Source organism: Somniosus microcephalus, chromosome 5 (genome assembly GCF_052327205.1).
Source record: "Somniosus microcephalus isolate GS21.2 chromosome 5, FLI_Smic_1.0, whole genome shotgun sequence".
In the NCBI taxonomy this organism is placed as follows: Eukaryota; Metazoa; Chordata; class Chondrichthyes; order Squaliformes; family Somniosidae; genus Somniosus; species Somniosus microcephalus.
Genome location: NC_140991.1, coordinates 21,137,812 through 21,151,926, shown reverse-complemented (window position 1 = coordinate 21,151,926; position 14,115 = coordinate 21,137,812). Strand labels below are relative to the sequence as shown.

Below are 14,115 nucleotides of genomic sequence, written 5' to 3'. Positions count from 1 at the left end.
AGATCTGTGTAGTGTTTGACTGCACCACCTCATTCAGAGGAACTTCACTGAATGACCAGCTGCTTCAAGGTCCTGATCTTACTTATACCCTCACTGGCGTCTTGACGAGGTTTAGACAAGAGCTCGTTGCCATGATGGCAGATATAAAATCAATGTTCTACCAAGTCAGAGTCCCTGATGAAGATGCTGATATTCTGCGTTTCCTTTGGTGGCCAGATGGCGACGTTAGTCAAGCTATGGTGGAATGTAGAATGGCTGTACACTTGTTCGGAGCCACATCATCTCCCAGCTGTGCAAGCTACGCTCTCAGAAAAACTGCAGAAGATGGCAAAGGCAAAGCACCATCAGAGGCTGTGGAGACAATCTTCAGAAACTTTTACGTCGATGACTGTCTGAAGTCTGTGTCAACAGAAGACGATGCCATTGCATTGTAAAGAGACCTTAGAAATCTGTGTTCGAATGGAGGATTTCATCTGACTAAGTGGATAAGCAACAGCAGAGCAGTTCTAGCTTCTATCCCAGAAAAGGAAAGAGCCACTGAAGTCAAAGATCTGGACCTGAGCCACAATGTCCTTCCTATCGAGAGAGCTCTTGGTGTACAATGGTGCATTGAGTCAGACACGTTCAACTTCAGAATAATGGTGGACGAAAGACCACCCACAAGACGAGGGATTCTCTCCGTGGTCAGTTCCATCTACGACCCTCTTGGATTCCTGGCACCACTCATTCTGCCGGTGAAGCTGATCCTACGAGAGGCTGGGATGAAGCTATCCCAGAAGGTCAAGCTCAGAGATGGCTCAGATGGTTGACAGATTTGCAACAACTTTCTAGCTTCAATGTCAGCAGATGCATCAGGCCTGTGAGTTTTGGAGTTACAAAGACGGCTCAACTACATCATTTCTCGGACGCCAGTGAGGACGGCTATGGCACAGCTACTTACCTCTTGCTGACAAATCAAAAGGGCCAGAAACATTGTTCCTTCCTCATGGGGAAATCCAGGGTGGCTCCGCTGAAGCAGGTCACCATCCCGAGAATGGAGTTGACGGCAGCGGTTGTTGCAGTTAAAGTTGACAAGGTGATGCGGAAAGAGTTACAGCTCCCACTAGAAGAATCTGTCTTCTGGATGGATAGCACGACGGTGCTGAAGTATATAGAGAATGAGAAGATACGCTTCAAGACCTTCGTAGCAAACAGAATCTCATCCATTAGAGAAGCTACACAACCATCTCAATGGAGGTATGTAAACACCTCATTAAACCCAGCAGATCAAGCCTCACGGGGATTGAAGGCTGAAAACTTCATGAGGAGTGAAACTTGGATACAAGGCCCAAGTTATCTGCTGGAAACAGAGAGATCATGGCCAGAAAGACCAGATATGCCAAGTCAGATTGCTGAAGACGACGTCAAAGTCAAGAGATCAGTCACAGCAAATCTCATAACTACAAAAGAGAACTTTGACACAGTGAACAAACTTGTTAACCATTTCTCAGGATGGCACCAGTTGAGGAAAGCAGTTGCATGGTTTCTAAGGTTGAAAGAGTTGCTGCTACACCTGAGCGGTAAGAGAAAAGAGTATCGAGCCACTATCCATCAGTCTGAAAGTAACCCTGATAAGCAGAGAATGCTTCTACAGCAATATATGCACCAGCACAAGACCACATTGGGTAAGAATTCATTGACCATGGAGGATTTGGCCAAGGCTGAGATGGAGATAGTTTGCTTCAGTCAAAGACAAAGATATCCAGAAGAAATCGAAGCTTTACAGCGAAATACTCCAATCAAGAAAGGTAGTCATATCTACAAGCTGGACCCTACACTCCAAGATGGAGTACTGAGGGTGGGAGGGCGACTAAACAAATCTGCTATGCCAGAAGAGGCCAAGCATCCTGCTATCCTTTCTAAGGACCTCCGGGTTGCTACTCTCATTCTTCAACATATACACCAGAGTATTGGACACAGTGGGAGGAACCACGTGCTTGCGAAGCTAAGACAAAGATACTGGATTCCAGGAGCTAATTATGTAATAAGAAAAATACTCTCTGAATGCATTGTTTGCAGATGGTTAACGACCCTGGAAAGACCGATCACAAAGCTCTGCCTGCTACAAGAAGCAGCGTGAAAGGTTCCTGAACAAAAAAAAGTGGACATTTATATTGTAAATATGTTGAACTCATTAGTTTATGACTCTTAAGAATGTTTGAGTAATTGATATGCTTCATGTGCCTAGTCAATTAGGGGCTGGAATGTAAGAGTCATGAAAGTTTAAGAAAGAAAATACTTTAAAATATTGGTTAAATAGTATAATACAGTTAATTTACCTGACTGACTTATTGTATTGAGAAACCCCCCTCTTTTCTTGTTGCAATAGTATAGGCTGAGTGACCCCCTTTATTCTTGCTACAATGGTACAGTCCTTAAGCTTGTCACATGGTATCCAGCCATTTTACAGCTCAAGCACCACGAGGCTGGAGGAAGCAGAAGCTTTGAGGGCTGGAGCTTTACAGTTTTTGACCGTGTGCGTTTAAACGTGTTTTGCTTTGTAATTCTGTTTGTAAGGTGTTACAGTAAACAGTTTAAAGATAAAGTTATGGTTTGGAACGTTTTATTTCGACACGCGTCAACTCGTTGCTAAAGCCTCAAAGCTCAGTGGCAGCATGTTTGGAAATTACGAAGCGCCACTACATCCAGCGAGTATAAGCCCAATCGACCCAATCTCTCCTCATACGTCATTCCTGCCATCCCAGGTATCAGCCTGGTGAAGCTTCGCTGCACTCCCTCCATGGCAAGAACATCCTTCCTCAGATAAGGCGACCAAAACTGCACACAATACTCAAGGTGTGGTCTCACCAAGGCCCTGTACAACTGAAGCAAGACATCCTTGTTCCTGTACTGGAACCCTCTCACTACGAAGGCCAACATACCATTTGCCTTCTTAACCGTCTGCTGCACCTGCATGCTTACCTTCAGCGACTGGTGCACAAGGACACCCAGGTCTCATTGCACTTCCCCTTCTCCCAATCTATTGCCATTCAGATAATAATCTGCCTTCCTGTTTTTGACACCCAAGTGGATACCCTTGCATTTATCCACGGTATATTGCATCTGCCATGCTTCTGCCCAATCACCCACCCTGTCCAAATCATACTGGGGTTTCTCGGCATCCTCCTCACAGCACACACGCCCACCCAGCTTTGTGTCATCTGCAAACTTGGAGATATTACATCTAGTTCCCTCGTCCAGATCATTAATATATATTGTGAATAGTTGGGGTACAAGGACCGATCCTTGCGGTACCCCACTAGTCACTGCCTGCCACTCGGAAAAAGACCCATTTATTCCAACTCTTTGCTTCCTGTCTGCCAACCAGTTTTCTATCCAAGTCAATACCTTGCCCCCAATCCCATGTGCTTTAACTTTACACGCTAATCTCTCATGCGGGACCTTATCGAAAGCCTTCTGAAAGTTCAAATATGCCACATCCACTGGTTCTCCCTTATCTATTCTACCAGTTACATCCTCAAAAAATTTCAGTAGATTAGTCAAGCACGATTTACCTTTTGTTCACCATTTATATAAACGGTTTGGGCTCGGGAATCGGAAATACAATTTCAAACTTTGCGGGACGACACCAAATTGGGGGGGTGTAGTTAACACAGAGGAGGACTGCGAGTAAACTTGCAGAATGGGCGTGTAATTGGCAAATGAACTTCAGTATAGATAAGTGTGAGGTGGTGCATTTTGGTAGGAAGAATAAGGAGGCCTCATACTCCTTGGAAAATAAGTGTCTAAATGGGGTAGAGGAGCAGAGGGATCTGAGGGTACAGATACACAGATCACTAAAAGTAGCGACGCAAGTTAATAAGGATTTTTTAAAAAGCAGACAAAGCACTTGGGTACATTTCTCAAGGGATAGAATTGCAAAGCAGAGAAGTTATGTTAAACTTGTATAGAACCTTGGTTGGACCACACTTGGAGTACTGTGCACATTACTGATTTCCATATTGTACAAAGGATATTGAGGCACTGGAGATGGTGCAATCAAGATTTACTAGAATGATACCAGAACTGAGAGGTTACATCTATCTGGAAAGATTGAACCAGCTGGAGCGTTTTTGTCTAGAAAAGAGAAGACTGAGGGATGACCTGATTAGAGGTCTTTAAGATTACGAAAGGGTTCGATAGGGTAGATGTGGAGAAAATGTTTCCACTTGTGAGGGAGACCGGAACTAGTGGCCATAAATATAAGATGGTCAGTAATAAATCCAATAGGGAATTCAGGAGAAACTTCTTCACCCAGAGAGTGATTAGAAGGTGGAACTCACTGCCACAGGGAGTAGTTGAGGCGAATAGCATAGATGCATTTAAGGGGACGCTAGATAAACACATGAGGGAGAAAGAAATAGAGAGATATGTTGATGGGGTGAGATGTAGTAGGGTGGGAGGAGACTGGGGGGAACTTAAACACCGGTACAGACCAGTGGCCTGTTTCTGTGCTGTACACACTATGTACATAAGAACATAAGAAATAGGAGCAGGAGTAGGCCAATCGGCCCCTCGAGCCTGCTCCGCCATTTAATAAGATCATGGCTGATCTGATCCTAACCACCAATCCACTATCACAGAACCATCTCCTGAATCTAACAGAATTAGACACACGAAATAGGAGCAGGATCAGGCTACACGGCCCCTGGGCCCGCTCCGCTACCCACAGGGCCATGTCCGATCCGAACCTAGACTCATGTCCAAATTCCTGCCCGCTCCCCGTAACCCTTAATTCCCTTTACTTCTAGGAAACTGTCTATTTCTGTTTTAAATTTATGTAATGATGTAGCTTCTACAGCTTTTTGGGGCAGCATATTCCATGGACCTACCACCCTCTGAGTGAAGTAGTTCCTCCTCATCTCAGTTTTGAAAGAGCAGCCCCTTATTCTAAGACTATGCCCCCTAGTTCTAGTTTCACCCATCATCGGGAACATCCTCCCCGCATCCACCCGATCCGACCCCTTCACAATCTTATGGGGGAGAAATTGGGTGAGTAGCGCCACCTGTTAGCGCCTAAAGAGGCAGTCAGTGGCTGCAGCACCACTGGCTGCGTCTCCGGCGATATTCAGTAGGGGCGCTAATGGTGGCGTTAGGCATTTGCGCTGCGCCGCCACCGATGGCATCATCGGTGTGCGCAGCGCCCCATTCGTGCCCCGTTCGCGATATTTGGTAGCGAACGCCGCAGTTGCGCCGCTCGCTACCTGCGCCCGGTTCACGGGGCCTTACTGTGCCGGCAGCGGCGCAAGTTAAGGTGGAGGTGCGGGGTGGCCGCTTTTTCGGCGGCTGCCTGCCAGCACCTCCGTCCTCGGCCTCCTAACCACCCCCCCCACCGCGGCATTGCCGGCTGTTTCCCGAGAGCCCGGCACTTCTCCTTGGTGCCGGGCTCATTTGCCGGCACTCGCGATCGGGGATCGCGCTGTTGCAGGCACCTCCCCCTTAACAGTGGGAGGAAGGCCTGCAGTACCGCAGCGTGCCGTGCCGCAGCATGTGGCGCTGCGGCACGTTGCGCTGCGATAATCAGTTTCAGCGCCCTAAGAGGGACGTGGAGCGCCTCGAGCCTTGCCCCGTCTCCCTCGAGCGGCACTGAAACTGAATTTCTGGCGATCGGTATCACGCCGATCGCTGCGCTAAATCCTGCGCTCAGGCGACTTTTGCGCCACTTTGGCGCCCCAACCCAATTTCTAGGCCTGTATGTTTCAATAAGATCGCCTCTCATTCTTCTGAACTCCAATGAGTAGAGTCCCAATCTACTCAACCTCTCCTCATATGTCCATCCCTTCATCCCCGGGATTAACTGAGTAAACCTTCTTTGTACTGACTCGAGAGCAAGTATGTCTTTTCTTAAGTATGGACACCAAAACTGTATGCAGTATTCCAGGTGCGGTCTCACCAATACCTTGTACAACTGCAGCAATACCTCCCTATTTTTATATTCTATGCCCCTAGCAATGAAAGCCAACATTCCATTGGCCTTCTTAATCACTTGCTGCACCTGCATACTAACCTTTTGAGTTTCGTGCACCAGCACCCCCAGATCCCTTTGTACTTCAGTACTTTCCAGTTTCTTGCCATTAAGATAATAGCTTGCTCTATGATTTTTCCTGCCAAAGTGCATAACCTCACACTTTCCAGTATTGTATTCCATCTGCCAAATCTCTGCCCACTTACTTAGCCTGTCTATGTCCCCTTGCAGGTTTTTTATGTCCTCCTCACTCACTACTTTCCCTCCCATCTTAGTATCATCTGCAAACTTTGATATGTTACACTCGGTCCCCTCCTCCAAATCGTTAATGTAGATTGTAAAGAGTTGGGGACCCAGCACCGACCCCTGCGGAACACCACTAGTTACTGATTGCCATTCTGAGAATGAACCATTTATCCCAACTCTCTGCCTTCTGTTAGATAGCCAATCCTCTATCCATGCCAGAATATTACACCCAATTCAGTGATTTTTTATCTTAAGCAATAATCTTTTGTGTGGCACCTTGTCAAATGCCTTTTGGAAGTCTAAATACACTACGTCCACTGGTTCCCTTTTATCCACCCTATATGTTACTTCCTCAAAGAACTCCAGCAAATTTGTCAAACATGACTTCCCCTTCATAAAACCATGGTGACTTTGTCCTATTAAATGATGATTATCCAAATGTCCTGTTACTGTCTCCTTAATAATGGACTCCAAAATTTTACCTACCACAGATGTTAGGCTAACCGGTCTATAGTTTCCAGCCTTCTGTCTACTGCCCTTTTTAAATAAGGGTGTTACATTAGCAGTTTTCCAGTCTGCCGGGACATTTGCTGAGTCCAGGGGGTTTTGGAAAATTATTACCAATGCATCCACAATCCCTACCGCCACTTCCCTCAAGACCCTAGGATGTAAGCCATCAGGTCCAGGTGATTTATCCGCCTTGAGTCCCATTATTTTACCGAGTACCACTTCTTAGTGATTTTGATCGTGTTTAGCTCCTCCCCCCCTATAGCCCCCTGTTTGTCCAGTGTTGGGATATTCTTAGTGTCTTCTACTGTAAAGACTGATACAAAATATTCATTCAGTGTTTTTGCCATCTCCATATTTCCCACCATTAATTTCCCGGTCTCATCCTCTAAGGGACCAACATTTACTTTAGCCACCCTTTTTCTTTTTATATAAGTATAAAAACTCTTACTATCTGTTTTTATATTTTTTGCTAATTTACTTTCATAATCTATCTTCCCTTTCTTAATCAATCTTTTTGTTATTTTTTGCTGTCTTTTAAAGTTTTCCCAATCTTCTATCCTCCCACTAGATTTGGCTACCTTATATGCCCTTGTTTTTAGTCGAATACTATCCTTAATTTCTTTACTTAGCCACAGATGGCTGTCTTTTCTTTTACACCCTTTTCTTCTCAGTGGAATATATATTTTTTGGAAGTTGTAAAATAACTCCTTAAATGTACACCACTGATCATGTATCGTCTTACCCTTTAATCTATTTTCCCAATCCACTCTACTCAATTCCGCTCTCATACCTTCATAGTCACCTTTATTCAAGCTTAGCACGCTTGTTTGAGATCCAACCTTCTCACCCTCTAATTGAATATGGAATTCAACCATGTTATGGTCACTCATTCCAAGGGGATCCTTTACTAGGACATTTTTAATTAATCCTTTCTCGTTACACAGGACCAGATCTAAGGTTGCTTACCCCCTGGTCGGTTCAGTTACATACTGCTCAAGAAACCCATCCCTAATACACTCAATGAACTCATCCTCAAGGCAGCCCTGCCCAATTTGATTTGTCCAATTAATATGATAGTTAAAATCCCCCATAATTATAGATGTTCCCTTATTACAAGCCTCAACTATTTCCTGATTGATACTCCATCCAACATAATTGCAACTGTTCGGAGGCCTATAGACTACGCCCACTAGTGTTTTTTTCCCCTTATTATTCCTTACCTCCACCCAAACTGTTTCATTATCCTGATCTTTTGACCCAATATCATTTCTCTGCATTACAGTGATTCCTTCCTTTATTTACATAGCCACCCCACCTCCCCTTCCTTCCTGCCTGTCCTTCCTGATCGTTAAATAACCTGGCATGTTTAATTCCCAGGCATTGTCACCCTGCAGCCATGTTTCTGTAATGGCCACAAGATCATACCCATATGTAGTTATTTGTGCCATTAACTCATCTATTTTGTTACGAATGCTACGTGCATTCAGATAGAGAACTTTCAAAGATGTTTTGTGACACTTAGTTCCTGCTTTTGCCCTTTTTATTACTTTACCTTTTACTCCATACCTTCTGCCCCTTCCTGACATGCTCTGGTTTTTAATTTCCCCACTGCTACCTAAGTCTATGACCTTCTCTGTTGTTATTTTTATTATTTGCTCTCTAGGAACCTCCCCCCCACTAGTTAGTTTAAAGCCCTCTCTACAGCCCTAGTTATATGATCCGCCAGGACTCTAGTCCCAGCACTGGCCAAGTGAAGCCCGTCCCAACGGAACAGCTCCCTCCTGCCCCAGTACTGGTGCCAGTGTCCCAGGAAGCAAAACCCATTTCTCCCACACCAGTCTTTGAGCCACGCATTTAACTCTCTAATTTTATTTGTCCTAGCCAAATTCGCTCGTGGCTCAGGTAATAATCCAGAGATTATTACCCTTGAGGTTCTGTTTTTTAATTTGACCCCTAGCTGTTCATACTCCTTTAACAGGACCGGCTTCCTAGTCCTATCTACGTCGTTTGTACCAACATGGACCACGACAACTGGATCCACCCCCTCCCACTGCAAGTTTCTTTCCAGCCCAGAGGAGATGTCCTTAACCCTGGCACTGGGTAGGCAACACAGCCTTCGGGACTCTCACTCTCGGCTGCAGAGAACTCTATCTATCCCCCTAATAATACTATCCCCTACCACTACAACATTTCTAGTTACTCCCCCCTCTTGAATGGCCCCCCATTCCACGGTGCTGTGGCCAGGTTGCTCATCCTCCCTGCAGTCCCTGCTCCCGTCCCCACAGGGAGTAAGAACCTCGAACCTGCTGGACAAGAGCAAGGGCTGCGGCTCCTCCAGCTCTACCTCCTGGATCCCCGTACCTGCCTCACTTGTAGTCACACCGTCCTGTCCCTGACCATGGGCTACATCTGAATTAATTATCTTCATAGGTGTGATCACCTCCTGATACACAGAGTCCAGGTACTTCTCCCCCTCCCTGATGTGTCGCAGTGTCTGAAGCTCAGACTCCAGCTCATCAACACAGAGCTGGGGTTCCTGTAGCAGCAGACACTTGTCACAGACGTAATCACCGTGAGCCTCAATGGGGTTCACCGGCTCCCACATCTCGCAACAGTAACACATCACCTGCTCCATTCTATGTAATTAATTAAATTTTTTATTGTTAGTTATGGACACCCTCTGCCCGATTCTAGATGCTAGTATCCACTTTAATTAATTGGATTTAATTTAAATCAATCCCTCTAATTACACCAGTTAAATGGTTTACCAACAGTCACTCTGCACCAGAAAGGCCTTATTAACTACAACCCGCAGAGTTAAAGTTTGAAAAGAGCACCTAACACCCGACTTACCCACCTCACACACTTACCCAAACTCATCGCACTCAGTGCTTGCTCGCACTAGCCTGGTCTTTTTATACTGTTTGTTTGTTTACAGCCAAATGAGTCACCCCTGCTGATTGGTTAGAAAACTGGTTTCCACTGCCTGCTGTGCCAATTTACTCCTACTGCAGTGTAACCTTGTTTTACTCTTCTTAAACCAACAGAATCCCAAATATTTAACTTTTCCCCTTTACTTAAACTGCTTAAGTAATCTTATCAAGAATGATTTAAAGAGAAATAACAATTAAAGAACTCACACACTTACCCAAACTCACAGCACTCTCTGCTGACTATGTATGTCAGATTGTTAACTCATTCTGGTTCGTTACTCATCACTAACTCTAGTATGGCCTTATCCTTTGTTATTATCCCTTCATAACTATAACCCTTACGTTATATTGTAGTAAAATCTGCGCTGCATTTTTTCCACTGCTTTTATATCCTTCTATAATGAGATGCCCAAAACAGTACACAATAACCCAACTATGGCCTAACTAAAGTCTTACAAAGTCCAACATTACCTCCTTGCTTTTATATTCTATGGGCGAAAAATTGAGTCGCGCCCCCTTCGTAGGGAAGCTTCCCAACTCTGGTTGAATGTACTCCTGGAGGAGGTTTCTTCACACGACCTCCTGCCTCCAACTGCCCCGCCCCCCATGCTCCCACCATCGGTCGCCCAACACGCCCATCCTCGCAGCGCCCCGCCCTCCCGATTGCACCAGTTGGAAAGCGAAAAGGCTCTTCATTACCCGATTGGACGTTTCTTCACTGTCAGTCAAGCAACCCTTTTTTTCCCATCACCCCCAAATATTTTTTACAACTAACAAATAGAAAGCGTTCAAAGAAAATGAAAAAAAAAACACAGAATTTTTTTTTAATGCCGCAAAGATTTTTCTCCTGAGTCGCTCGCAGCAGTGTGTCCTGGGGATTAATCTTCAATTCCTGGAGACTCCAGGACAATCCTGGAGGGTTGGCAACTGTACTCGTAGCAAGTGCAGGTTAGGAACTCACAGGCCTGTGATTTACATGGGCTACAAGCCCACAATATGCTTCACTGCAATTTGTGCAAGTACTAGGACCACTCGCTGGTGGAATCCTCCCTCTGGTGCTGACGAAGACCAGTAAATCCTTGGTTTGTTTGATCAATAGAAGTATGAAGAAAGGGTTTATTTGTTCTCATTGTACATGTTGTCTTTCATAATTGCTTTGAAGGCAGCCCCTAATTCTCTTCCAGACTGGGAGATTGAATAGATTGAGCCTATGAGAGGTGGTCTCATTGAAACATATAAGATTCTGAGGGGGATTGACCGGGTAGATGCCAGCTGGAAAGTCCAGAACTAGCCCACAGACAACCTCATGATGCTCCACTTTTCCAGCTTCCACCCTAACCACGTTAAAGAAGCCATCCCCTATGGACAAGCCCTGCGAATACACAGGATCTGCTCAGACGAGGAGGAACGCGATGGACACCTACAGACGCTGAAAGACGTCCTCGTAAGAACGGGATATGATGCTCGACTCGTCGATCGACAGTTCCGACGGGCCACAGCGAAAAATCGCATAGACCTCCTCAGAAGACAAACACGGGACACAACCAACAGAGTACCCTTCGTCGTCGAGTACTTCCCCGGAGCGGAGAAATTACGCCATGTTCTTCGCAGCCTTCAACATGACATCGATGATGACGAACACCTCGCTAAGGCCATCCCCACGCCTTCACTACTCGCCTTCAAACAGCCACCTAACCTCAAACAGACCATCGTTCGCAGCAAATTACCCAGCTTTCAGGAGAACAGCAACCACGACACCACACAACCCTGCCACAGCAACCTCTGCAAGACATGCCAGATCATCAACACAGATACCATCATCACACGTGAGGACACCACCCACCAGGTACATGGTACATACTCATGTGGCTCGGCCAACGTTGTCTACCTCATACGTTGCAGGAAAGGATGCCCCGGAGCATGGTACATCGGCGAGACCATGCAGACACTGCGACAACGGATGAACGGACACTGCGCAACAATCGCCAGGCAGGAGTGTTCCCTCCCAGTCGGGGAACACTTCAGCAGTCAAGGACATTCAGCCTCCGATCTTCGGGTAAGCATTCTCCAAGGCAGCCTTCGAGACACACGACAACGCAAAATCGTCGAGCAGAAACTGATAGCCAAGTTCCGCACCCATGAGGGTGGCCTCAACCGGGATCTTGGGTTCATGTCACGCTACATGTAACCCCACCTGATGTAGGGTCATCCAGACTCGAGTTGTCGTTGGCTTGTTCTCGCTACACAGATGTGGCCAGACCTGCTGTGATTTCCAGCAAAAAAAATGTATTTTGTCTGTTTTTTTGTTTTTCATACAGACCCCAGCATCTGCAACATTTGACCCCTTGTGACCCCAACTCATTGTTCTTTGATGTAATGTTTTCCTGACTGACCTGTTTGGACACCATTCACACCTTTGATTGCTGTGATTATCTCTCTGCCGAGGTGTGATAAATGGCAGTTAGAAAGATTACCTGTAAACATCTGACATTATTCTCTGACTATATAAGCTGTGTCTTTATGCATCTCTCCACTTCACCTGATGAAGGAGCAGCGCTCCGAAAGCTTGTGATTTCAAATAAAACTGTTGGACTTCTGGTGTTGTGTGACTTCTTACATTTGTCCACCCCAGTCCAACACCGGCATCTGCACACCAGAGTTAAACAGGTCTCCCAAAACTCACAAGGAAGTGCAAGATGGGCACGCGTAATTGGAGGTCTGTGCAAGTACGGCTGATCGCCTTCTGGTTTTCCATCACCCCCCCAACCTTTCAATATTATTCATAAATAAATTAGAACCCAAAGTTACATAGAATTACACCGAATGTACAGCACTCAAACAGGCCATTCGGCCCAACAGGTCTATGCCAGAGTTTATGCTGCATAGGAGCCTCCTCCCACCCTACTTCATTGAACCCCATCAACATAACCTCCTATTCCTTTCTCCCTCATGTGCTTATCTAGCTTCCCCTTAAATGTATTTATGCTATTGGCCTCAACTACTCCTTGTGGTAGCGAGTTCCAGATTCTACCCACTCTCTGGGTAAAGAAGCTTCTCCTGATTTCCTATTGGCTATCTTGGTGACTATCTTATATTTATGGCCCCTAGTTCTGGTCTCCCCCCACAAGTGGAAACATCTTCTCTATGCCTACCCTATCAAATCCTTTCATAATCTTAAAGACCTCTATCAGGTCACCCCTCAGCCTTCTCTTTTGATAGATTCCTATTAAATGCCAATCAAATATGTAATCTGCTTAAAACCATATTTTTGTAGGAGGAAGAGAAGGTTTATAAACAATATAATCCATTTTTTTCTAAAGACTTTAAAAAAATTAAATCAAGAATCATAGATGAAGGGACCACGACCTGTAGAGCAACAAACAGTGTCTATTTAAACAAACGTACTAAGGAAATCAGAGTCTATTTACTCAGCAAACAGAGTCTATTAAAAGCAGGATTATTTCTCCAGCAAATTGCAGTGATTGGAGGATAGTTACATAATACAAATTATGGGCATAAAATCGAGAGGAAAGATAGGGTTAACGTTTCAGGTCAAATGCCTTCCATTAGAAGTGCCGTGTCTTGCTGACAGGGTGATGTGTATTGAAGCAAGGGAACGTCTATACATGCTCGCGCACTAGCATTGCAGAAATGACCTCTGCTCCCTGTACCTTGATGCTCTGTGTTCTTCTGTTGTTCCTTCTCTGCAGGTTGCCCGTGGGAATGGAATGCCCTGACTTGCTGGCCTGCAGCCGCCATTGGAGAAGTGGTCAACAGGACTTGTCCCAGTTTTTTGGATCCTCTTTTGGCTAATAAAAGTAAACACTTTCTTCTTTCCCGTTACCGTTCCCAGGAATTAGTGTTCATCTCAATATGTTTGAGAGGAATTGTCAAACATTGGACAGCTTTCAAAAAGAGCCGGCACATGGGGCGATGGGCCAAAATGGCCTCCTTCTGTGCTGTATCCTTCTATGATTGAGCCCATCGTGCCCGTACCAGCTCCACACTGGAATGATATACAGTAATCCAGTGTCTCACCTGCTGCCCTTTATAGAAACATAGAACATAGAAGCATAGAAAAATAGGAGCAGGAGTCAGCCATTCAGCCCCTCGAGCCTGCTCCGCCATTCAATATGATCATGGCTGATCCTCTATCTCAATACCATATTCCCGCTCTCTCCCCATACCCCTTGATGCCTTTTGTGTCTAGAAATCTATCTATCTCCTTCTTAAATATATCCTGTAATGTTTTAGTTCTATTGTTTATCTAATTCCCTTTTAAATGTTGTGATTGACTCAGCTTCAAAGGCCCATTGTGGTGACACGTTCCATGTTCTAATAACCCTTTGCGTGAGAACTATTTCCCTAAATCCCGCCCGTTATGCCTTTGCATATCCTGTGCATTCCCAGTCACAGAAGATG

General features: G+C 45.4%; 1 protein-coding gene across 3 annotated transcripts in view; it reads left to right on the top strand.

Annotated features, from left to right (window-relative positions):
- Positions 1-14,115, top strand: part of LOC147116942 (pituitary adenylate cyclase-activating polypeptide type I receptor-like) — a 179,705-nt gene that overhangs the window by 46,963 nt on the left and 118,627 nt on the right. For 2 of the 3 annotated variants that reach the window (XM_085987416.1, XM_085987418.1), the window contains exon 3: positions 13,404-13,511. The exons of the other annotated variant lie outside the window; for it this stretch is intronic. In XM_085987416.1, the coding sequence (XP_085843542.1) occupies positions 13,404-13,511 (108 nt within the window). The remainder of the gene's footprint in view (positions 1-13,403; positions 13,512-14,115) is intronic. 3 annotated transcript variants of the gene reach the window in all.